The sequence below is a fragment of the Petromyzon marinus genome, chromosome 2, assembly GCF_048934315.1.
Source record: "Petromyzon marinus isolate PM22_M1 ecotype Great Lakes invasive population chromosome 2, UKy_Petmar_22M1.pri1.0, whole genome shotgun sequence".
NCBI lineage: Eukaryota > Metazoa > Chordata > Hyperoartia > Petromyzontiformes > Petromyzontidae > Petromyzon > Petromyzon marinus.
In genome coordinates, this window is record NC_133668.1 from 391,758 (window position 1) to 417,699 (window position 25,942).

The following is a 25,942-nucleotide window of genomic DNA, read 5'->3' on the forward strand; positions in this document are numbered from 1 at the left end:
TCGACTTCCCACAAATAAGGATCTCATTTTATTGACCCTCGGAACGATTACTGGCCGAGTCAACCCAAGACGAGGATTTAAACTCGTAAACCTCCAATAACGAGTCGAGTACTCTAAAGAGAGCGCCACACAGCCCAGGTGGACGCATGCTGCCCTATAAAATGAAAGTAACCATAAGGAAGAGGCTCTCGTCAATCCCCTGCGGTGTGCGGGCCTCCCCACACCGTACGGGTCACGGGTGCCAATTTGGCCATACTTCACCACCACGCCGGTTGGTGCGGGCTGGTGAAGGGGGGCGGTGGGGCAGGGGTGGCTCGGACTTAGCGGTCACCGATGTTAGCCGTGGCGGGGAATTAAACTCAGGTGGCACAAGCTCTAGCCACTGCACCGCCGCCGCTCCACCCCCAGCGGGATTTGGCGCCGCGTGCAAATGTCAGCGTTGGTTCGTCCCCAGAGGCCACGACCTTGCCTGCGGTCGTCTACGCGCGAGCGGGGGCTCACCCTTCGCAGATCTTCTTGACGCGGTGCTTTAACTGGTCACCTTGGAAAAAGATGATGAAGACGGACTTGTGAACCTGGTCTCCCTGGTGGAAAGAGCGCGCGGCACGATTTAGGAAGCGCCGCGGCATCAGCACAATTTTATCTGAGCGCGCGGCTGCATGCCTCGGTGGAGGAAACAAAGCGCCGCGATTTACTGAAATTGCCGTCGTTATCACTAAACGGTACCGTACAAGCGGCGAAACAAACGCGATACTCATGTTTGGACAATAGCTCTTTCACGGCAGCCCACGCAACTTCTGAATATATAAATGCGTTGTGTTTTCCCAATGGCCGTATATTTATGCCGTCGCTACAAATGCACAGGAATAAATCAATGCAAAGGTGCTGTGAGCAGCCGACCAAATTCTACGACGCGTTTTAACTTATTTTTGCGATGCAGTGCTTATGCCAAACATGTGCAATATTTTTTGCAAATCGTTATCGTTGCCACTTTGTTCACCGGGCTCAAGTTGAAGCGTGGCAATACCGGTGTCTAATTCAATAGATCAATAGCGATGCAAGAGGACTGGCCGAGAAACGGGGGGAAGGGAGCGAGCGGAAAAGATCTTTCGAGGACCGCTCCTGTATGCATGAAATTGCATGCGGTGAAATGTCAGGACGACATAAGGTGATGGCTTTCGTAATGAATTCAACTAGATGGCACTTAATGTAATACATTGGAGAGCACAAGCTTGTTCAGTTGATCAACTCCCTGGAATGCCAGGAAGGATGATGCATCAAGGTCTTGCTTGCACAACCTTTTTTTGTAACGACCTTGGCAATAACTTCTCGAAAGTGATCGGGGCTCGTGTGTGAATTCACACAGTCCATGGGTAACGACGAGGTTGTGATTAAACAGCACGGTGATGATAATGATTCGCGATGACTGCAATCATGGGTAATGATTATGATTACAATACAAAGCTCTGCACGAAATGTCACAAATATGACCCTTTAAAGAAATAACATTTTAAATAACTGTCAGAATTATCACGCGAAACAATGAGCTGCCATTAAGAGGTCTTTGTTAAAAACAAACGTGGCAGCGCAAAGCGCAACGCAAAATGAGCGGCTTCCTTCCAACGCGGACGCGGCTGCCGCTTCGTCGCACCGAACACAGGGCTTCACGCGCCAACCGCGGGGACGGTGAGAATTCTCAAACAGCGGCCGCGGTGTCGGCACGGCGGTGAAGGTGAGGGGGGGGAGGGGGTAAGGGGCCGCGAGCGGCGTGGGCACCGTGGAGGGGTCCTCCAGGGGACTGTCGATGTCGGTCTGACGCAGGAACACGTTTCCACGGCACACGCGCCACAGCATCCTCTCGAAGGTGGGGATGCGCTCCCGGTTGATCACACCTGCTACGAACCTACGCAAGCAGGCGCAGCAGCACAGCCAGGCAACGACGACACCGGTGTTTTTGCACTCCAAGACAGCCGTGGAAACGTTTTCGTCGGCCGTGCTCGTCTTAATGTTGCGCAGTTATTTACGGTTCGTCGTATTTTACGCTTTTTTGTTTTGCTCGCATTTAAATATTTCACCTGCAAAAACCCTTGAGGTGCAACGTCTCATTTGCAAGGGCGTGCAGCAGCAGGGTGAATTCCAATTTTTCCATGACCTCTATTTGCTTAATCTAGTTGCTTGCCTTCCCATTAATAAATATCAATTCATTGCATATTGATATTTTTTTAAGTGCAAATCACCTTTTTATTTGGCCTTATACACATATTTGCTGTTGAAGTCAGCTTACATTTGTTACATTTAAATGTTTTAAAAATACTGTGCACTCAAATCCGTTCCATTGTAACCCAGGGTCACCCTTGCAAGAGAGCCGCAGTTGCTTCATGGCGTCCCCACGGGCCAAGTAAAGGGGACTGCCTGACAAGCACCGGCGTGCCCGCGCGGACACACGGCCTGGGCCGGCGTTAGGCACGCCGCGAGGGCCCAACGCGGGCCCCCCGGCCTGGGCCACCACGTGTTGGAACAGCGGACCGCGGGGACAATCCCGCTGCCCGGGTCTGCGCGAAGAGGAGGCAACGTGTTGATGTACAACACACACACAGTTTAACACGTACGCTTTCGCGACCGGCATTATTAATAAAGGTTTTTGGGTTAGATCGCGTAAGTATAAATGTGTCGCATCCCTCCACCACACACACAGTTATATATTCATGCGCCCACAACGGACATCGCTAAAATTAACGTTGCTTCTTACAACACATCGCGCCTATTAACGACACGCAACAGGAGCGGCGGCGGCGGCGGCGGCTAAATGGGGACCGGTCTGCGGCAGCGATGCGCATCACTAAATTGTAACAATAGACCGCTCCACAGATTATTCCCAGCGCATCACGTAGCTGCATGTTGCCCAGTATGGTACGTAAAAGTTGTCGGCGCTAACTAAGCATGGTTCCATTACTCGTAAGGATTATTCAGTAAATCAAGCCTCTCCTCGTAACGGCCCATTGTGCCAGCACAGGATTAACAGCGACCCCTGCCTCTACGGTTATTACGGAATGTGTGCAGATTGTCAAAAAGTGATTTCCTGCTCAAATGAGCATGGCATGTTTACCGCCAAAACGGTGGTGGAAATTACAATCATATGGTGGTGGACAGTCTATCCATAGGATAACCACTATTGACTCATCCACAAAGTGGATTATTTTATCCACCCTGGAGGGATGACGGGCCGATTCAACCACCAACCAGGGTTTGAACTCGTGACTTTCCCACTGCAAGCCACCCACTCTACTGCTGAAACACTCGGCCAGATTGCGGAGTGGAAATGGCAACTATGTGGAATGTTAGCGGAATAAAGCTGCTCCGACGTGTAATGAGAGGAGCAAATGCAACATGGTCACGGGTGATATGAAAGTGGTGGTGAGTAACGTGTCCGTGAGAAAGCTGCAGAGCTCGCTGCCAGCAGGTACGCCGCAACGGAATTATAAATACATCTCACACGCTCGGTGGGACTCCGCATTGTCAAAACACAGTCGTGCACCAACGATAATTCACGAGACACATCGGGGCAAGGCACCTGCCGAGTGTGAAACACGACGCGAATTTGCGAACTTAACGCCAAGGCGAACGCAACCCAGGAGAGGCTAAATGTGAGCAAAGATGGCAGCGATGATAAGCGATCAATTGCCAAATGGCCGCACGTTTTTTTACAGAACATATCGGGATTCCAATTGATCATTCAGTGATGTGTAGGGGAAGAGATGGGGGGCATTTCCCTTATGCAGGGCCCACAGCGGTATGCAAATCGGACGGCTGGGCTGCCGTGCGGTGAGTTAAGCGCAATGTTATCAAATTCCCAATTGCTATAATGCTAAATAACTCCTTTGAAGATAAACTCGTGCAGGGATTTGCATCTCCGCAAAACGGCGGTTGGGAATGCCGCACGTAGGGAGAGCGTCGTCGCTGTTTAGCCGCGCGCCAGAACGCCATTGTTCACGGGGGATCGGCAACATGGCGGCACCGGACACATTGCCGGATTTTCTTTCATCCTGAAGAGGGAAAAACCGCAAGCTTCCAACACCACCTCCTCCAACCTCTCAACACTCCGACGTACAACAAAGGGAGCCACCGCGGTGCTGTGGTTAGCACGCTGGATGCCAGCTCGATTACAACACCTTCCGATAAATCATAAACCGTAAATCATGCTTTATATGCATCAACCGTTATTTAATGTAACGCAAAAAAGCATCTGCCTAGCTATCGGTACCCCTGGTTGTGACTACCTGGCAGGTTGGCCACATCCCCCCACATCCCCCCCCCACCGTGCATACCAGAACGTCTCGCTGCTTCACTACGTTGAGCCACACGAGGCCTACCCGGTGCAGCACCGGTCCAGGCACCCGCCTCCCCCGCCCCCCCCCCACCGTGGGTCAGCACGGTCATCAACCCACGCCGCACAATGTCGCTGCTCACATAACAATCAATCACATGGTCCCAGCGGAATATTACGAGAAGTGGGTGGCATCTGTGTGTGTGTGTAGAACTTCTTTCACACCGCACGTATCCAATCGTGCTAATTAACCTCGCCCTTCTTGGCCACGAGCCAGATTCAATGTCTTGTGAGGCCAATTTAATCGTTTGGTCCTGGCTCGGTTTGGCAAATAGCCAGTGAAAAATCACCCGTGTCGTGACGGCACCGCGTTGGCGCGGTAGGAACGTGCCAGCGGAAGAGGGGTAAATTCAACGCACGGTTCGTTGGGCTGAGATTCCGCGTCAAGGCACCGTTACGGAAACCTCCTCTGCGCGACGAGGGCTCGGGGCCAAAGAGCCGGAGAGGGCGACCACGGAGACACGCGCATGGGGGCCTCACCCAAGGCGCAGTGGCGCACCGCGGCCGATCTCGCTGGGATCCAGGAGAGTGGCCGACTCCTCCAACAGCTCTGGATCTGCCATCTGGTGGTGACGCAATTCAACCTGAATTAACAATCGGCGACGGGAGGGGGTGGGGCGGGCGGGCGGGAGGGAGGGGGGAGGCAAGAGGGAGCGACGCCACCACAACCACGCCATTAGCAGCGTGCAGGGCCCAGGGACCAAGCCCGCGGCGCGGTGACCTATCGACCCGCGGTGACGATGGGCGGCTACGCCCATGTTCACTCGGGGAGCCATACACACGGCCGCTACGGCAAAGGGTCTCGATTCCCTTCCATGGAACAGATGTTTACACGCGGAGGGTACAAATTACGAGAATGAACGGCAGTGTGGTCCATTTAGAGATTTTTACGTAAACGTCAAAATAATTTATTTGGTCGTAAAAATATTATTTCGGCAAGTGGAAAATAAACATCGATTTTGTGTTTATACATGCGATACAATTGCATTGACGATAACGCTCTTTTCTCTACATTTTATTAAAATGCGCTTTCCTTGAAGTATCGAGAGCAATTATTCACATCTTAAAAAATATTTCTTAATTATAGGAAGTGGCCCATTGGGACAGTGCATTACAGAATGTGATTTTTAACCATTAACAATTAGATTTATTTCCAATAACGATCATTAATCAACGTGAAAATAATAAACAAATGTCCAGGCTTTATTGCATGCAAGTGTAAGGCTTGGAGACCGCGTGCATGAGACACGCCCGCGTGCCAGGGTGTAGCTGGGTCCTGCATGCTCCTCCACTCGCGAGCCATTCCTTGAGCCTTTCCCAAACATCGGAGCCTCTGCCGCAGCAAGAGGTTCGAGTTGACGCACAGGAGGCACGCAGCGGGCGTACGGGCACTACCAGGGCCTTTTTAAAAAGTACCAATCCAAACGGCCGAAACTGTCAGACGCGAAGCTGCTTCAACATGGAACGCTCTGATCGACACGCTAAGATATGATGCCACCAGTCTCACCTTATTGACACCTTTAATTAATGCACTGGCACAGCAACTAGAGTATATTCAACATCAAGTGGTGGTGTGCACCACTGCTATATATATTTGGCTGAGTGCGATATTCTTTTTATAAATGCATACTTGTACAAGTTACAGATGTAAAATATTTGCATGTGGGTCATTACGTTTGAAAAGTGTGTGTCAATCGAAACCCGAGATTAACCATAGCCCAATATTTTAATGAACAAATTAATAAATAAACAGCCAGGGCCTGTACCCAGCTTTGGGGACATCAGGCACCTGGACTACGGTGGAACCTTGCTGTAGTTTGGGTGAAATCGTAAAAGGCTTAAAAGCCAAGCCATGCACTCTCAACCTGAATGGAACCGTGATAGCGGAAGTGGCCAGAACACTCCAGTGTTGTAAATTAAACCGCCACAGCCGAACATGGGAGTTGACAAGCATCAAGCTGGCGCATGACCACACTGGAAATATTTGCAATACGTTTTAGTGCTGAGAAACACTGCAAACCATTTTTTTTAATAAGGAACTACAGTTTTTTGTATCAATTACACAAAACTTTTAGATTTTTTTTCTATTGACAAGTCACAATTGCGTTTGAGAACAACAGCAGAAGTAATACGGGCATTAATTTCGAGCGTATCTCTATTTCCTGCTTCGATGCCTGTAATCTTCGCTCCAGTCACCTGCCCAAATACGAGATAATATAAAATCGATAACTCATACGAGCGTGCTCCACGATAGCTCTCAGAAGCCCACACACGCCGTGGAATAATGAAGGCCCTTGCTCTCTCGTTGTTGTAGGGACCCTGCCATTGAATTCCCCCCCAAACGTGCGAGCGGGGTGGCGTTGCTTGACGGCAACGACATTCTCCGTCGCGTCTCTCTCTCTCTCTCCCCCTCTCGCTCGTCCACAAGCTTGGCTACGTCTATTTACAACGTATTTGGCCTCCTGGGTCTAAGCCTCGTTTTCCTCACTTAACTAATATTAGCAGAACCAGATGTACCCACACGTATGTTTAAATTGGATGGTACTCTGCCTGACGGTACAATAGCGGGTGTTAAAAGCTATTAGGTGCTCTGCCGGTGAGAATATTTTACGGTGTTGACACAGGCTCCGATTTCTTTGGGAAAGGGAAGAGGAAAGGCTCGCACACGACATTCACTCTTAGCTGCCTTCGGCGAATCATTGTCATGAAAGCGCCGAGCTTTCCATCCCGACGAGGGCTTGTTTGGGAAAGGGAGGGGGAGATAGCATTAATCAAACAAAAGAGATCTCAAGACATTTTCAACAAAAGCCGTTTGCAATGTATACGACACCGTGGGAGCGATAATTCCACGCGGCAATCCACTGTAATTGTTTATTCGTGTAATGCAGGACACGGAGCTTGCCCAAGTGTTCCATCCATCCATCCCCCTGCCATAATAGAGCAGCAGCAGCAGCAGGAGGGTACATGGGCTCTAATCAGTGTAATGACTGGTGTAATTTAGAACATCCCACGCTGCCTACCGCAAATTATAAAAGTACCCCCCCACCCCACCGTGCCGAGTGGGCTCCGCGTTACTGAAACAGCTCATTGGGGGCCACTCCGTCAGCCTCCGCTTGGCCCAAGAAAGGTCCAAAATAGTTTACCCATATTTTATTTGATAATTGCTGATGAATTCTCTCCCAACAAGAGCGTTAATCACCCGTGCCTAATTTAATTAAAACAATAACACGGATGCATTCAAGTTCCGTTCTTACCCGGCGACAGACGGACCATTCACGCCCGCCGTGAAAACGCGCGGCGCGGATGTGTGTACGTTGAACTTCTTTTGCGCAGCACGTAGCTAACCGTGCTAATCGGAGGTGCGGGGGGTGGGGGGGACAATCGATACCTCGGATAAAAGCACGTGGGAGCGGGCGGCGGTGCTGGTGGCGGAGCGGCAATAATCTGCACCGCCGCGGCGACGATCCATCGCAAAATCGGTCGGTCAAAAATGGCAAAGGTGAGATGTGAATGGAATAGAAAGGCGCAGACGGGTCTCACCTCCTCGAAGAATTGCTGCGTTTTGTCCAGGATGTGCTTGAGCTCCGACAGCTCCAGAAAGTTGCGCTTAAGAGCCTCCTGGTTCGTGTTCACCTCCTTCAGCTCATTCTCCAGTTTCTCAAAGGTGGCCTGTGCACGGATACGCAAGGGTTGTTGAGGCTCACACCACAATAAAGCAACAGCAGCAAGTGGGGACCCTGAGATTAATTTTGCTATCGGCTAAAAACAAAAAAATAACCACACGGAGCTCTCCGAGAAAACGTCGAACACAAAGAAGCTCACCTCCAAGTCGATCATGTCCCTGGGAAACGGCACCTCGGGGTTTTCGCCATTGTCCATGATCTGGATGTCTGCCCGCTTGATCTCCTTCTCAACAAATCCTGGCGAAGCAAACAGGCGCAATCGGGCGAGCGTGCACGAGTTCCGAACACCGGAGCCATCTACGACCAGACTGAACGAGGAGGAAGTGCGGTGCACCGCGGCAATCAGGCTCACTGAGTTTCCGCTCCATCTCCTCGCATCGCCGCACTTCGTTGACAAACTTGCGCTGGAAGACGTTGACGTCCGGGTTCAGCTGCAGAAATGAGGAAAGTTTGTGAAAACCAATCCAGGGGAAACTCTGTAGCCAGATAGCAGGAGTGTAACGGATTCATACAAGCTCAATGCGATGAGACAAAAAATACATTTTCGTCAGTGCTCATGACAATCCAATTTTGAGTTCAGTTGCGTAATTTAGCTGGGGAAACATTCAAAGTGAAGTGGTTCATACCCCATCCAGAGGAAGGGTGTCTGAGACAGATGCAGGGAATGTTGTGACAAGGCAAGGAAAGGCGATGCACATAGCAGGTGAGTGCTGGGAAAAAAACGGCTGCACTGCGTGGGGGACGTCTGCAGGATGGGGCACTGTGATGGTCTCCATGAGTCCAGCGACCAAAGCAAATAAAAGACCTTGGAAGCAAATGTCGAATAATGTTCGGCCAGATTCTCAAGGTCGGGTGGCGAGACTGTTCAACAGCTGCAGGATCTGGCCGAGGGTAGAGAGCGTTGGTGAGGTGGTGGTGGCATCAACGGCTTAGGCCACGACGGCATTGCACCGTGAGTCGGAGGCACAACTGGGGAACTCTGCCATCACAAACGTCGCGCTCCGGCCGCGCCAAGCGACCCCGCCGCGCGCGCGCCAACCGGTGTACTCACGTCACGGAACTGCACCATGCCCAGCTCCCCCAGCTCGCTCACGCAGCAGTAGGCGGCCTCAGACTGCAGGAACAGCTGAGCCAAGGTCATTTCATCGCTGCGGAATAGCTCGCCCATGGTGCCGGTTCTGTGTCAGGGCCCCCGGAAACAGCGGCGTACGTACGCTCTCGCTCGAGACGTCTCTACGGAGTATCCTGCAATTAGAAGGGAGGTTCATAAACGACTAGTACCGGGGCTAGGTCCGTTTCCTGACAAATGTAAAACCACTCTCTTGACTGGCTCTGGCTGCAGAAAACACACCAGCGCAGACCGGCATTGTAGACGTTATTACATTCCATCCTTTATCATGCCTAATAAAATATTTATGGTTTTCTGGGGACTGAAGCCCGCACAGTGCACTTGCACGACCCGCCTGCATAGTATGGAATGCATAAGGAGCACAATGATTAATTTAATTGTGCGTCTTCCAAAACTCACCTCTTTATAATTCATTACCATTAATATCCGAGGACGGTGTGCAAAACTAAATAGCTCCCATTTTTCATAAATTCTGAAAACACGTAAGAGTTGATTAAAATTCCACTAAAAAAACAGGCGGCATTAGGGTATAATTTCGTGAACAAAAACACATCTGTGTCATATTCACTACAATGTGTTGAAAATCTAACATTTCTACCATTTTTATTTCTTACGTGTACACGCTACGAGCTTTAATTGTCATGGAAATCCGTACCATTACCGTATAATAACACAACCCGCGCTATTTGGCGAGAAGGCTTGGGGGGGCCCGATGCTGCCATAGCATAATGGCCAACCCCACTGTACGCAGCGACACCAGAAACACATCCTCGGACACAGCCCAGACGAGCGTCAACAGCAGCCAGCGCCGTTCCGTAATGAACAGCCCCGCTTTCAATCATCACTGCGCACACTTCCTGGCAGAAAGTAAACGTCCTCCAACCAGGCCAACCTTGAAAACATAATCCCACCTCGGTGAGGAATGTTTAAAAAAAAATTCCCTCTTCATGCACCACATCGACACGAGCCCCTTAACACTTCACACACCGCCTGAAATCTCCCAAGAGTTAAAAAACGTCTCCGCGCTGAAGGAGCGCAGCGGTGGTATCCATCTCCACGGGCGTTGTCCACATTCCTATTGCCAGGGACAGGCATTTTCACAGCATCACCATTTTTTACATCACGAAACCGTGCCGATAATTCTGTACGACACTGCGTCATTCCGTGAGGCCAGGGAGCTCTCCCGCTTTTCGTGCTGCTAAGGCCCGAGTCAATAATGTCTACGCTTCTTCGGTGGAATTAAATTATCGAACCCATTTACACTGAGAACGAGTAACGAGCAGCAAAACCGAAATGGTAATTCGAGTCACCCAAGGGCATTTACTAAGCTCTCATCAAGGGTATTCAGCACAACATTCCAAACTATATTCACGAAATTACACTGACAAATTAAGGTGTAAATTTCAAGGAATGAAGTAGAAGCCATCTGACGTGTGCATACAAGTCGCTGCATCAACCTATGAAAGTGATCTACAGGAAAAGATTATGTCAGGCTGCAAATCCAGACTCAAAATAAATATGGGAGCGAAACTACGTAAATATGCAACCCATTCCACCAAAGTGAATAAAAAATAATGTTCCATGGACACAACAAAAACACGGAGAATGTATATTGCAAGCGCAAACATTTGAGGCAGGTTCAAGGGTTAATAATGAAACAAAGAGGTTTCGGAGTCCTCTTGGGAATCTGGACATGACTATGAACAGCACCAACGCGGCTGGCGAATGCAGTTTGCAGTCAGTGGACAACGGTGGATATTAAACACGCATCGAAAACGTGGATACTCGAAGAAAACTGAACGAAATCTGAAGAAAAAAATGCTCACAAAAATGCGGGGAGAGATGCAACGCTCAAAATTGCTCTCAGAGATGCAAACACGGACAAACGGATTGGGAAAGACACACAAATCAAACATCGCAATAACCGATCAGAAAAGTGCGCAGGCTTCGGCAGAAGAGTTTTGCCACAAGAAGGGATGATGCCAGACGGACAAGACTGGCAACAGAATGGCAGCCAAAGGAGCTTTGCACGCAGACACGGAACGATGACGTTGGTTCAAAACGCAGAGATTAAATGGATTGCAACCATGCAGGACTGCGTGGAATGGCAATATCTTGAGGATACCCACATCAAGGCATGCTTTACAATTAGCTGCACATGTGGCTGTCTCATAATTCTCTATACTACAAACAAATCTACGAGACAGCCACCTTCTCTGGCAGGCACAGATCGAACATGATAGGGAGTAAGTGTTGTGTCAATGTTGTCCCACGTGGGTTCACGTTTCAATAGCCAAATGATGTAATAACCCAGCGTACCGAACAACATTCGCAATGTTCCACGACAAAATTATCAAGGACCAAAGAATAGATACGTGCCGGGCTCTCACGGTTACACTTCTACTGAAAGCACCGAGCGAGCGTCAGGATCTCCAAGTCGCGGGCGATTGGTAAAGTAGCAACAGGCGCAGAGCTCCAGATGCACAGGTCCAGCCAGTCGAGAGAAGCATCGACATTGTAACGCCACCAATAGCGGCCGGAAACATTTTACATTCCGAGTCACGGGGGAACAAACGATTATTTCCCTCGTGTGCTCGCTGGAGACACACGCAGTGATTCAGCGAATACACCCGGAGGTGAGATTTGTAAAATGGTCTTCGACCTACACACACACACACACACGGTGTCACCACGGCATCTACGCGCATGTTTTACAGCGTTAGTCTTTCTGTGCACGCTTTAGCAGCGTGTGCTTCATTAACGACGTAGTGTCTTGCAACCTGCACTGTGTAAACAGTAAGTGCAATTGCACCTCACATTATCGCATGTTCCTGTTGGTGCATATCCACAGCTGATAGACAATGTCGTTTACTGCTTGCCTAAGCTTGCTGGAAAGACAATTACACTAACCAGTGACACATCACCCTAACCAGTGACACATTACCCTAACAGGTGACACATTACCCTAACAGGTGACACATTACCCTAACAGGTGACACATTACCCTAACCAGTGACACATTACCCTAACAGGTAACACATTACCCTAACCAGTGACACATTACCCTAACCAGTGACACATTACCCTAACAGGTAACACATTACCCTAACCAGTGACACATCACCCTAACCAGTGACACATTACCCTAACAGGTGACACATTACCCTAACCAGTGACACATCACCCTAACCAGTGACACATCACCCTAACCAGTGACACATCACCCTAACAGGTGACACATTACCCTAACAGGTGACACATTACCCTAACCAGTGACACATTACCCTAACCAGTGACACATTACCCTAACCAGTGACACATTACCCTAACAGGTAACACATTACCCTAACCAGTGGCACATTACCCTAACCAGTGACACATTACCCTAACAGGTAACACATTACCCTAACCAGTGACACATCACCCTAACCAGTGACACATTACCCTAACAGGTGACACATTACCATAACAGGTGACACATTACCCTAACCAGTGACACATCACCCTAACGAGTGACACATTACACTAACCCGTGACACATTACCCTAACAGGTGACACATTACCCTAACCAGTGACACATCACCCTAACCAGTGACACATCACCCTAACCAGTGACACATTACCCTAACAGGTGACACATTACCCTAACCAGTGACACATTACCCTAACCAGTGACACATTACCCTAACCAGTGACACATTACCCTAACAGGTGACACATTACCCTAACCGGTGAAACATTACCCTAACCAGTGACACATTACCCTAACAGTTAACACATTACCCTAACCAGTGACACATTACCCTAACCAGTGAAACATTACCCTAACAGGTGACACATTACCCTAACCAGTGACACATTACCCTAACCGGTGACACATCACCCTAACAGGTGACACATCACCCTAACCAGTGACACATCACCCTAACAGGTGACACATTACCCTAACAGGTGACACATTACCCTAACCGGTGACACATTACCCTAACCAGTGACAAATTACCCTAACCAGTGACACATTACCCTAACCAGTGACACATTACCCTAACAGGTGACACATTACCCTAACCCGTGACACATTACCCTAACAGGTGACATCACCCTAACCGGTGACACATTACCCTAACCAGTGACACATTACCCTAACCGGTGACACATCACCCTAACAGGTGACACATCACCCTAACCAGTGACACATCACCCTAACAGGTGACACATTACCCTAACCAGTAAGACATTACCCTAATCAGTGACATCACGTACACGCAGCGCCAATAGCAAGTGGAGGGACTTTCTTCTTTGCTTTAAGTCAACATAAGCCTGATATCATAGAGCATTACACGCTGCTTATTTACAATAAACAAGTATTAGATTTAAAAAAATAGAATCTTGATTTGAAGCTTTAAAAATATATATACATTAGAGTACGGCATGTAATACAATAATGAAATGCCTGTGCCCTTGTGTTGAGTGGACAAGGAACACAGAGGGTTTTAATCTTCTTAAACCAATCAAATATCCTGACCGCAGGCAGGCGAGGCTCGCTTTAATTTACCTGCCCAGCCCTAAATAAATGACCACCTGTGAGCGTGCGGGGACCAAAAAGGCCGCGCCGGTTTTTTGTTGTTGCCAGAGAATCTCTCCACACCGCGATCCTTTTGCCGAGACGACTTCAGCTTGCAGCAGCAGCAGCGGCGGCGGCAGCGGCGGCGGCGACAGTCTGCCTTTGCGCAGCCACCAGAGAGACTGCATCGTCACGTGTCCGGCCGGCTGCCCGACTGCCCCGGCGTTTCACGTGCGAATGCGTTCATCGATGTTAATGTGGTTTTTGTTTGTGCCAAGCACCACGATAAAGTGGCACACCTTGGCATCTGTGCTCGTCCCTTCATTTAAATTGTGACAAACGCGAGCGGCTACCCCTCCTCGGCGGCTTAAAATGGCGGGTTTATCCGGGGCTCGTCACGATTTTGCGTTAGTCCGGTGGAAATGCTTCTGCGAGGCGACGCGTTTGCGGCGGGGGGGGGGTTACCGTTGTTGGATGCGCCTCCGATTAGCAACGCTCGGCCTAGGTACGGGTGTGACAGACGTTCACCAGGTGCAGCATCCCGTGTAGACTGTAGGGGCAAGTGCTGTTAGCGAGGAGCAGCACCTCTGAAGGCCGGCACGGCACGCGAGGGGGTGGGTGGCCAGCGTCACGCCCGGCCGCCTTTGTCTCCCCATACACACCGCACCAGGTACTCATTTGAGGCCGAGTCGACCTAGGGGACGCCCAGGACCGGTTCAGATAATCGTCACTGGCGTTGGCCGTGAGCGGGAATCGAACCCGGGTCGCCAGGCTCGTAGCGCAGCGTGGCGCGAGCCGCTGCACGCGCCGCTCGGTAAAAACACACGCACGCACACAGAGGTCAAAAACACACGCACGCACACAGAGGTCAAAAACACACGCACGCACACAGAGGTCAAAAACACACGCACGCACACAGAGGTCAAAAACACACGCACGCACACAGAGGTCAAAAACACACGCACGCACACAGAGGTCAAAAACACACGCACGCACACAGAGGTCAAAAACACACGCACGCACACAGAGGTCAAAAACACACGCACGCACACAGAGGTCAAAAACACACGCACGCACACAGAGGTCAAAAACACACGCACGCACACGGGGTTCAAAAACACACGCACGCACACAGAGGTCAAAAACACACGCACGCACACAGAGGTCAAAAACACACGCACGCACACAGAGGTCAAAAACACACGCACGCACACAGAGGTCAAAAACACACGCACGCACACAGAGGTCAAAAACACACGCACGCACACAGAGGTCAAAAACACACGCACGCACACAGAGGTCAAAAACACACGCACGCACACGGGGTTCAAAAACACACGCACGCACACAGAGGTCAAAAACACACGCACGCACACGGGGTTCAAAAACACACGCACGCACACAGAGGTCAAAAACACACGCACGCACACAGAGGTCAAAAACACACGCACGCACACAGAGGTCAAAAACACACGCACGCACACGGGGTTCAAAAACACACGCACGCACACAGAGGTCAAAAACACACGCACGCACACAGAGGTCAAAAACACACGCACGCACACGGGGTTCAAAAACACACGCACGCACACGGGGTTCAAAAACACACGCACGCACACAGAGGTCAAAAACACACGCACGCACACAGAGGTCAAAAACACACGCACGCACACGGGGTTCAAAAACACACGCACGCACACGGGGTTCAAAAACACACGCACGCACACAGAGGTCAAAAACACACGCACGCACACGGGGTTCAAAAACACACGCACGCACACGGGGTTCAAAAACACACGCACGCACACGGGGTTCAAAAACACACGCACGCACACAGAGGTCAAAAACACACGCACGCACACAGAGGTCAAAAACACACGCACGCACACAGAGGTCAAAAACACACGCACGCACACGGGGTTCAAAAACACACGCACGCACACGGGGTTCAAAAACACACGCACGCACACAGAGGTCAAAAACACACGCACGCACACGGGGTTCAAAAACACACGCACGCACACAGAGGTCAAAAACACACGCACGCACACGGGGTTCAAAAACACACGCACGCACACGGGGTTCAAAAACACACGCACGCACACGGGGTTCAAAAACACACGCACGCGCACGGGGTTCAAAAACACACGCACGCACACAGAGGTCAAAAACACACGCACGCACACGGGGTTCAAAAACACACGCACGCACACGGGGTTCAAAAACACACGCACGCGCACGGGGTTCAAAAACACACGCACGCGCACGGGGTTCAAAAACACACGCACGCGCACGGGGTTCAAAAACACATGCACATGCACGCGCACGCCCACGAGGTTCAATGGAAAATCCCACAAGAGCCGCACGGTCACATGTCGCGCTGAAAGACGGTGACCACAGCAAGACCGCAAACACAGCAGAATCCCCACCACGCGAACAACGCCTCGCTCCGTGGCATCGGCAGCACCGCTTCTTGCTTCCGAGGCTTGCCACGGTAAGGCCTTGCCAGCAAGATGATATTTCATCAATTGCGGCAACCGTGGTGGGCCCCAATGGTTGGTCGACAGGTTTTCTCAGAACGTCGAAAAGAAGAATCCGCGTAATAAGCGCGGCAGTTGGCTACCAAGTGGCGTGCGAGATGCAGTGCCACAGAGAGCACCAAATGGCTCGTGTTGAAATGCAGGAAATGAAACGGCGTGTCGCGACACGCGCGTGCAAAGCCTCTTCTTGCTGCGTGCAAACGGATCAGACGGCCAGTTCGTAATTCGGCATTAAAAGCCTTTCAGCGGCATTAATTCTCAAAAGTTTCACGAATCACACGGTCGCTAGAAGAGCTTTCCCTGAGCAAGTAAAACGTCCTGAGAGGGCTGGACGAGACACGGAACTGTATCAGGGTTAGCCCCAGCACAATTACCTTCACATGGTGCAATCAGTACTGCTGGTAAATCCGACTTTGCTGTGGCATTCGTCACGACTTGCCACGAGGAAATGTTCACGTAAAGCCACAATAGAACTATGTTCCGCACAGCACAGGCTTTGATGAAATGAACAGCAGTTACATTGCTCTATTAAGTCATGGATCAAAATACTGAGCTGGCATTTGCAATGGAGATTGCAATTACAAGCGATGTCCATTCTGATTGGAACGATTTTTCTCCTGGAGTAAATCGTAGAAATAAATCTTTGACGTGTCCTTACGGAATTTCAAATCAGCGAGCATTAGTTAACAGAACATTGAACCTCTGTCAAATAGAACCATTCCGTAATTTAATTTTTTAAAATCCCATCATCAGCCGCTGCTGGATGATTGTTTCCCCCCCCCCCCAAGTCATTGCCACATCTCGTGGACTTGCAGTGAATACACCGCACGCAAAATTAAATATATTTCAAACTTAAAGCAAGAAATACATTATCATAAAGGCAATGTCCTCCTCGTGGTTCATACGGCATGACGCTTGGTCGCTGCGTGAGCAATACTCATCATACGTGTTACTAAAGATATCGCGAAGAGACTCAATTCGCTTGGAAACTAACGAGGCTCACGTTTCAGATGGCAGATCTCTTATATATACCCGCATGTGCCAGGGGAATTATTCTGTCGTGTGACCTTGACACGATGATAGCTAGTAAATCAGGGGTGCGATTCAATCCAACAATACATTACTATTGCCTAGTTTTGTACCATATATTTGTATTGTTTCTTGATTCCGTCCTGTTTGAGACACGTGTTGTCTCCAATGCCTTAAACACAGCACGCACATGCAGAGCCCTTATGTCAATCCAATGCTAGATGAGAGTCTCCACATAAATGTTGAAATAAGTTCAACATACATACAGGGCACATAGCAGTACTGTAAATTCATGGCAATGCTGTGCGATAATTACAAGATGACTACAAAACCACACTGCGGTACTGATCAACTGTGGGTTTTACTACTCTCCAACACACCGATGTGCTGAAGTGGTCACGCGAGTTGGCACGTTCTGTTCACGCGACAAACCATGAATAACTGGCCATGTTGGGTGGTGGCGGGTTTAACGACACATTTATATTTACAGGATCTAACCGAAAAAAACCTTAATTGTGGATATTATGCTCTACTGATGACAGTACTCTGACAGCATACAGTAACAACAACAACCGCCATTCACCACTAAGTGGCGGTGACGTCACCAAGACGCTTGTGCCAGGCTATGTGCACCTCAAGGCCACGTGAATTGTCGAACGCCCGCTGGCAGGAGGTCACGGGGCAGACGCAGATGCCACAGGTCGACTGAATGAGATGACTGAGATGACTGGCTGATGCATCACCTGTGGCCCCTACTGTACCAACTTGCTGTGCTTTAGCCACCCGGCGCTCCGCTCGTTTTTGTGAGCGTCGCTCCTCCGCCCTCCGTTGTTGTTGGAGGGCGACTACCTCCAACTGCCAAGCAGCGTCCTTCACGAGCCTCCTCCACAAAGGCCGATCTTGACACCGCTGGTACCAGTCATTGGCAAGTCCACTCCACATCCTCCTGTATCACATCACTCCATCTCTTCTCTAACCCGTGCCGCACCTGGTTAAACCCAGGATAGACCGTAGGCAGGCCAGCCTAAATGTTTCTAACCGGCGAAGATGTTCCATTAGGGGAGTCCACGTTTCGCAAGCGTAGAGAAGGGATAGAATGACCGTGGCCGAGAAGACCTGAAGCTTCGTGCGGAGTGATAGACCAAGTAGCTTCCACACGTTACGCAACCGATAAAAAGATAATACCGCTCAACTGATTCGGAGTAAGACCTCTGCTGTTAAACCGGAGCCGGTAATGAGCACACTGCCCAGGTATGGGAAACTCTCCACTCTCTCCATAACTGCCCTATCACCAATTGGGAGTTGTGGGGGTGGAGTGCCTGATAGTACAAAATACTCATGCATGTGCTTAATTTTAGTGGGGCTGATGGTAAGGCCCCACCTCTTGGTGGCAAGCTCCAGGTTAAGCAGCAGCGCCTCCAACTCCTTCTCTGAGAGAGCTGCAATTACCAAATCATCGGCATACATACAGTGAAGGAAACAAGTTATTTGATCCCCTGCTGATTTTGTACGTTTGCTCACTGACAAAGAAATGATCAGTCTATAATTTTAATGGTAGGTTTATTTGAACAGTGAGACAGAATAACAACAAAATCCAGAAAAACGCATGTCAAAAATTTTATAAATTGATTTGCATTTTAATGAGGGAAATAAGTATTTGACCCCCTCTCAATTAGAAAGATTTCTGGCTCCCAGGTGTCTTTTATACAGGTAACGAGCTGAGAATAGGAGCACACTCTTAAAGGGAGTGCTCCTAATCTCAGCTTGTTACCTGTATAAAAGACACCTGTCCACAGAAGCAATCAACCAATCAGATTCCAAACTCTCCACCATGGCCAAGACCAAAGAGCTCTCCAAGGATGTCAGGGACAAGATTGTAGATCTACACAAGGCTGGGATGGACTACAAGACCATTGCCAAGCAGCTTGGTGAGAAGGTGACAACAGTTGGTGTGATTATTCGCAAATGGAAGAAACACAAAAGAACTGTCAATCTCCCTCGGCCTGGGGCTCCATGCAAGATCTCACCTCGTGGAGTTGCAATGATCATGAGAACGGTGAGGAATCAGCCCAGAACTACACGGGAGGATCTTGTAAATGATCTCAAGGCAGCTGGGACCATATTCACCAAGAAAACAATTGGTAACACACTACGCCGGGAAGGACTGAAATCCTGCAGCGCCCGCAAGGTCCCCCTGCTCAAGAAAGCACATATACATGCCCGTCTGAAGTTTGCCAATGAACATCTGAATGATTCAGAGGACAACTGGGTGAAAGTGTTGTGGTCAGATGATACCAAAATGGAGCTCTTTGGCATCAACTCAACTTGCCGTGTTTGGAGGAGTAGGAATGCTGCCTATGACCCCAAGAACATCATCCCCACCGTCAAACATGGAGGTGGAAACATTATGCTTAGGGGGTGTTTTTCTGCAAAGGGGACAGGACAACTTCACCGCATCAAAGGGACGATGGACGGGGCCATGTACCGTCAAATCTTGGATGAGAACCTCCTTCCCTCAGCCAGGGCATTGAAAATGGGTCATGGGTATTCCAGCATGACAATGACCCAAAACACACGGCCAAGGCAACAAAGGAGTGGCTCAAGAAGAAGCACATTAAGGTCCTGGAGTGGCCTAGCCAGTCTCCAGACCTTAATCCCATAGAAAATCTGTGGAGGGAGCTGAAGGTTCGAGTTGCCAAACGTCAGCCTCGAAACCTTAATGACTTGGAGAAGATCTGCAAAGAGGAGTGGGACAAAATCCCTCCTGAGATGTGTGCAAACCTGGTGGCCAACTACAAGAAACGTCTGACCTCTGCGATTGCCAACAAGGGTTTTGCCACCAAGTACTAAGTTATGTTTTGCAGAGGGGTCAAATACTTATTTCCCTCATTACAATGCAAATCAATTTATAACAAGTTTGACATGCGTTTTTCTGGATTTTTTTGTTGTTATTCTGTCTCTCACTGTTTAAATAAACCTACCATTAAAATTATAGACTGATCATTTCTTTGTCAGTGGGCAAACGTACAAAATCAGCAGGGGATCAAATACTTTTTTCCCTCACTGTAACGTGGTTGAGCAATAGGGAGTCATCACTTGACCGCACCCAGGCATCGATCAGCCTCCCATTGCATCTGTACCAGACGGAAATTCCTCCGGTACAGCTACTGAAGGCTTCGCGAACTACGTGGTCAAAATAGATGTTAAATACAGTAACACACACACTCCACTGCACACACAACAGGAATGATATTACACACTAACAGTATACGCTACAATACGTAATGACAGTACACACTGTATTACTGATGACAGCACTGGTGACATCGCATATTAGATGACAATACACAGTGACAGTACACACAGTACAATGTGACTGCACACTGACAGCAGCATGTGAAAGCACACACGACAGTAGGGGGACAGGGTTAAATGACAGTACACACCACAGTTCACAATGACGGCACCCACTTCAATACAAGGCAGCACTGATGACAGCACGCATGACGTAACACGTACATGACATTACAACACACACTACGGTACAATCTGACAGTACACACTGACAGAGGTCTGGCAGTACACACGACTGTAGTGCCACAGGAGGGTTTAATGACAGCACACACGACGACAGGACCCAGCAGTGCCCACGACAGTACACGCCGACAGTACACGACAGTACAGTACACGACAACAGTACAGTACACGACAGTACAGTACACGACAGTACAGTACACGTCAACAGTACACGGCGACAGTACACGCCGACAGTACAGTACACGCCGACAGTACAGTACACGGCAACGGCAGTGCACGGCAAAAGTACACTACAGTACAATACACGCCGACGGTACAGTACACGCCGACAGTACAGTACAAGCCGGCAGTACACGCCGACAGTACAGTACACGCCGACAGTACAGTACACGGCGGCGAGCGTGCGCCAGCTGCCACCGGCGTCTGCGGTGTTTCCCGCAGCCTGCGCGGTAGGCCGCGCAGCCCGTCCGAACGCCCCAGGGGGGTGGGGGGTGGCGGCTTCACTCGCTCACAACAACAACAACAGTGGCGGCAGCGGCGGCGGCAATGACTCTCCCCTCTCGGCACTAGACGGATCCGCCTTGGCGCTCCGTGTGTACACAACAAACGCAGCGAGCGAGCGAGCGCGCTACCTGGGGCTGCTTCTGCTGCTGCTCGCACGGCTCTCGCTCACTCCGCCATCCGGAAACAGAGGCCCACGTCCCGGTGCGCCGACGTCATAATCTCCTGCGGCGTGACGTCACGCATCGGGCGCTGCAGCGGGGTGACGTCACGGTCCGGGCGCTGCAGCCCGGGTGACGTCACGAGCTCTCCGGGCCATTGCGGCATTTTTGTTTATGACGCGAACCGGGTGGGGGGAGGGAGTTTGGCTTCAAAGTGCACCTAGCCTGGCACAGGGCGCCGTGGTGACGTCACCATCGCTTCGTGGCGAATGGCGGGGTATTGGTGTTGGGTGGGAGGGAGGGGGTGATGACGTCACAGGCCATCACCAGCCAGAGAGGACACGTGCCTTGTACTATGGGACTCTGAACAGTGGACACGTGACTTGTAGTATGGGACTCTGAACAGTGGACACGTGCCTTGTACTATGGGACTCTGAACAGTGGACACGTCCCTTGTACTATGGGACTCTGAACAGTGGACACGTGACTTGTAGTATGGGACTCTGAACAGTGGACACGTGCCTTGTGGTATGGGACTCTGAACAGTGGACACGTGACTTGTAGTATGGGACTCTGAACAGTGGACACGTGCCTTGTACTATGGGACTCTGAACAGTGGACACGTGCCTTGTACTATGGGACTCTGAACAGTGGACACGTGCCTTGTACTATGGGACTCTGAACAGTGGACACGTGACTTGTAGTATGGGACTCTGAACAGTGGACACGTGACTTGTACTATGGGACTCTGAACAGTGGACACGTGCCTTGTACTATGGGACTCTGAACAGTGGACACGTGACTTGTAGTATGCGACTCTGAACAGTGGACACGTGCCTTGTACTATGGGACTCTGAACAGTGGACACGTGACTTGTAGTATGCGACTCTGAACAGTGGACACGTGACTTGTAGTATGGGACTCTGAACAGTGGACACGTGCCTTGTACTATGGGACTCTGAACAGTGGACACGTGACTTGTAGTATGCGACTCTGAACAGTGGACACGTGACTTGTAATATGGGACTCTGAACAGTGGACACGTGACTTGTAGTATGGGACTCTGAACAGTGGGACACGTGCCTTGTAGTATGGGACTTTGAACAGTGGACACGTGACTTGTACTATGCGACTGAACAGGCGGGTACGTTTCCACTCAGCGCGATGGGAAATGCCTTTGCAGCCCAGACTCACGCTTCGTCTCAGAGGACGGGACAGCTGCCCCTCGGAGCTTCGCGAAACAATTAGAGGCCATTGTCCAACGAGCCAACACTGACCGGCGGTCACGTGCTGTGCGTCAACGATCACGGACCACGGCCGCCACCTCGGAACCCTCGGAGACAAATCCTGAAAACGTCGACAAATGCAGAGCACATTCTGACATCTGCCACAACAACAACAACTCAACATCTCCAAGGTGTATCGGAATAGCTCCACGGCACGTTGGCAACTAGAGCCGGTGACTAAGATGAGGGCACCGCACTGCTGGAACCTTCGGTCCCTGATGACCGACAGAGCACAGACCGCCCACAACCACAGCGAATGTCGTGGCTTTCCACGTGCTGTGCTGTCCTTCTCCAAGGCACCAATGGACAGCTCACCTGACAAGCTGCCCGGAAACAACTCACCATCACTACGACCGCACGCAGGAGATCTAACAACCGGAGCAGCCCTCCCAGGCCACAACATTCAAGAGGCACCGGGATATGGTGGCCTGTGTCCTGAGTTCCTCAAGTGACTGGGACTATATGGACAATGTCTTGCACACCTCTTCATCATCATACACGGGACAGGCAAAATCCCGATATAATGGGAGTCATGCTGCAGTGACAGTGATCAGAAGGAATGGGGTAGCGTAGCTGTATTAACAACATAGCTGTATTAACGACGTAGCTGTATTAACGACGTAGCTGTATTAACGACGTATATAGCTGTATTAACGACGTAGCTGTATTAACGACGTAGCTGTATTAACGACGTAGCTGTATTAACGACGCAATTAGATGGCACCAACACAGCCAGACAGGGCCAGTGACATTCAGCGGTTGATGAGAAATTTCTCACACACTACCAGTGAGTCCACACTGTCAGTGAGTCCACACTACCAGTGAGTCTACACTGACAGTGAGTCCACACTACCAGTGAGTCCACACTGTCAGTGAGTCCACGCTACCAGTGAGTCCACGCTGTCAGTGAGTCCACGCTACCAGTGAGTCCACGCTACCAGTGAGTCCACGCTGTCAGTGAGTCCACGCTACCAGTGAGTCCACGCTGTCAGTGAGTCCACACTGACAGTGAGTCCACACTGACAGTGAGTCCACGCTACCAGTGAGTCCACGCTGTCAGTGAGTCCACACTGACAGTGAGTACACACTGTCAGTGAGTCCACACTACCAGTGAGTCCACACTGACAGTGAGTCCACACTAACAGTGTGGACTCACTGCCAGTGAGTCCACACTGCCAGTGAGTCCACACTACCAGTGAGTCCACGCTACCAGTGAGTCCACAATCTTCGTGCCAACGACAACCACCTACAGCCATCGTCAACAAACACCTCGACAATGCCCCTCGCCGCCGACACGAGTCCTGATCCCACTTCTGGGACCGCGCTGCTGCTGCTGCCACCATCCTCGCACTCCACGTGTACAATTGACCCCCCTTTACCCCCCCCCCCTTACCCCCCTGCTCTTCGTATCCCGGAAATGTCGCCCCTCCAGTCCGTCGGCTCCGGTGCAGTTTCACCGCCTGCACACTCCACGGCTACGCCACTGCTGGCGTTTGTTGCATTTCCACCGCGGCTGCGTTCACGGGGCTCGGTGTTGCAACGCGTCTCATGCAACGCACAAGCTGGAGGACAACACTCGCAGAGCCCCAGCGGCTCTTGCCCACCTGGCTCCTTGCAGCGGAAGAATGGAGGAGGGGGTGGCATTGGAAAGACTGATCGTGCTGTTTCAGGAAATGATCACCTCGTGGCAAATAGCTCCAGGCGATGCAAACAGGAGGTGCGATACGTCACGTGATGGTGGAAAATGCTCATGCAAGGCGACGTTGGAGCTCAATACGTTTGGCAGCGCCATTTGGTCAATTTCAATCCCGCTCGTTTGATTTTAACTCACGGGGAATGTGCTCAAATGCGTCCAACAGTCACAAACAACAATTGTTCTACCTGATTGCCATTCGCGTTACGATGACACCTTGAGGCCGTGCGAGTTTAAATTGTAGCATTATTCAGTATCGAGCATCATCGGCCATGCTTAATCCACTGCTGGATGAAGGCCTCCCTAAGCCGCTTCCATTTGACGCAATCCTGCGATGCAGTACTATCCTGCACTAGAACTGATTTCACCGCTCCGTCTCACCGATCGATGTCCTGTCAGACGCGCTCCCATTATTCACCTGACAGTTGTTATCTTTGGCCACCGGACATCACCGTCGTCATCATCGTCGTCATCTTTGTTATTGTTGTGATGATGATGATTCCGTCTCATGACATTCCCTCGCCTAGCCCACCCGCTCTTCTCGACTGCGTGAAACAATGCACGCGAAGAACAACGTGGACACGTAATAAACAACGTGGACACTGTTGTATATGAGCCTCTTCCAAAATTGATATTAACAATAATATTTGCGTTATATAATATTTTTTTAACAAACAAAAATAATAATCAATAAAACCCGTAAGCCAGGCACACGAAAAACCAGATGTCGATCATAAACAGACCATTAAAAAATAAAGAAATAATAAAACTCTCGAGGCGAGGATGTTAGCAGCTATCTGCGAAGATCTCCAGATGAACAAGAGTTTGATGTGCCCTAAGGGAGGTCACGCAGAGGGAAGCCCTCCCGCAAGCCAGAAACGAGGACGCCCACGGGTTAAACCATATATATATTTTTTTATTTTGTCATTAAAACAACGGTTCAAATTTAAAATGCAATAACAAGAATAAGCTAAAGTTAGCGGTCCTCGCGCTCACTCCAATCAAGACCAGGCCACCAGATACATCAGTGAATTATTATCCAATAATTAATTCGCTATCAAATGATTTTCACCTTTAATAATTTTACTGTTAAAACAAAGCTTGGAGACAAAATACCGAGTCACATCAAAGGTTATCGAGAAGGAATGAGGCGAACGGGCAAACTTACGAAAGAGTTTAAACAATATCCCAAGCAACCCCGACCACCTTTGTCTCTCTCACAGCGCGGAGAAGCAGGAATTACACCTTATCACAAGGGGCCATCTGGAAAAGCCAGCCGGGTTTGATGAGGAGACACACCCCACCCCACACACGGCAACTAGACAAACAAGTTTGAAAGAAATTGCAATATAACATTAATAATAACGTGTTAACCTTAAACGATATTCCATTATAGAACCTTACAGAACCAAGGGATATGGATTCCAACAATCT

General features: G+C 50.1%; 1 protein-coding gene across 8 annotated transcripts in view; it reads right to left on the reverse strand.

Annotated features, from left to right (window-relative positions):
* The window catches only part of LOC116950657 (V-type proton ATPase 116 kDa subunit a 1-like), a 76,160-nt gene extending 54,521 nt beyond the window's left edge, over positions 1–21,639 (reverse strand). For 4 of the 8 annotated variants that reach the window (XM_032968663.2, XM_032968644.2, XM_032968628.2 and 1 more), the window contains exons 1-8: positions 21,500–21,639; positions 9,119–9,312; positions 8,420–8,498; positions 8,207–8,304; positions 7,925–8,053; positions 4,865–4,947; positions 1,777–1,903; positions 502–584 (exon numbers count right to left, since the gene is read on the reverse strand). In XM_032968663.2, the coding sequence (XP_032824554.1) occupies positions 502–584; positions 1,777–1,903; positions 4,865–4,947; positions 7,925–8,053; positions 8,207–8,304; positions 8,420–8,498; positions 9,119–9,235 (716 nt within the window). In that variant the 5' untranslated portion in view covers positions 9,236–9,312; positions 21,500–21,639. Of the gene's footprint in view, positions 1–501; positions 585–1,776; positions 1,904–4,864; positions 4,969–7,924; positions 8,054–8,206; positions 8,305–8,419; positions 8,499–9,118; positions 9,313–21,499 lie in introns of all 8 variants that reach the window. The other 4 variants (XM_032968653.2, XM_032968635.2, XM_032968621.2 and 1 more) reach the window with 1 other exon arrangement.
* Positions 21,640–25,942: the final 4,303 nt, after the last annotated feature.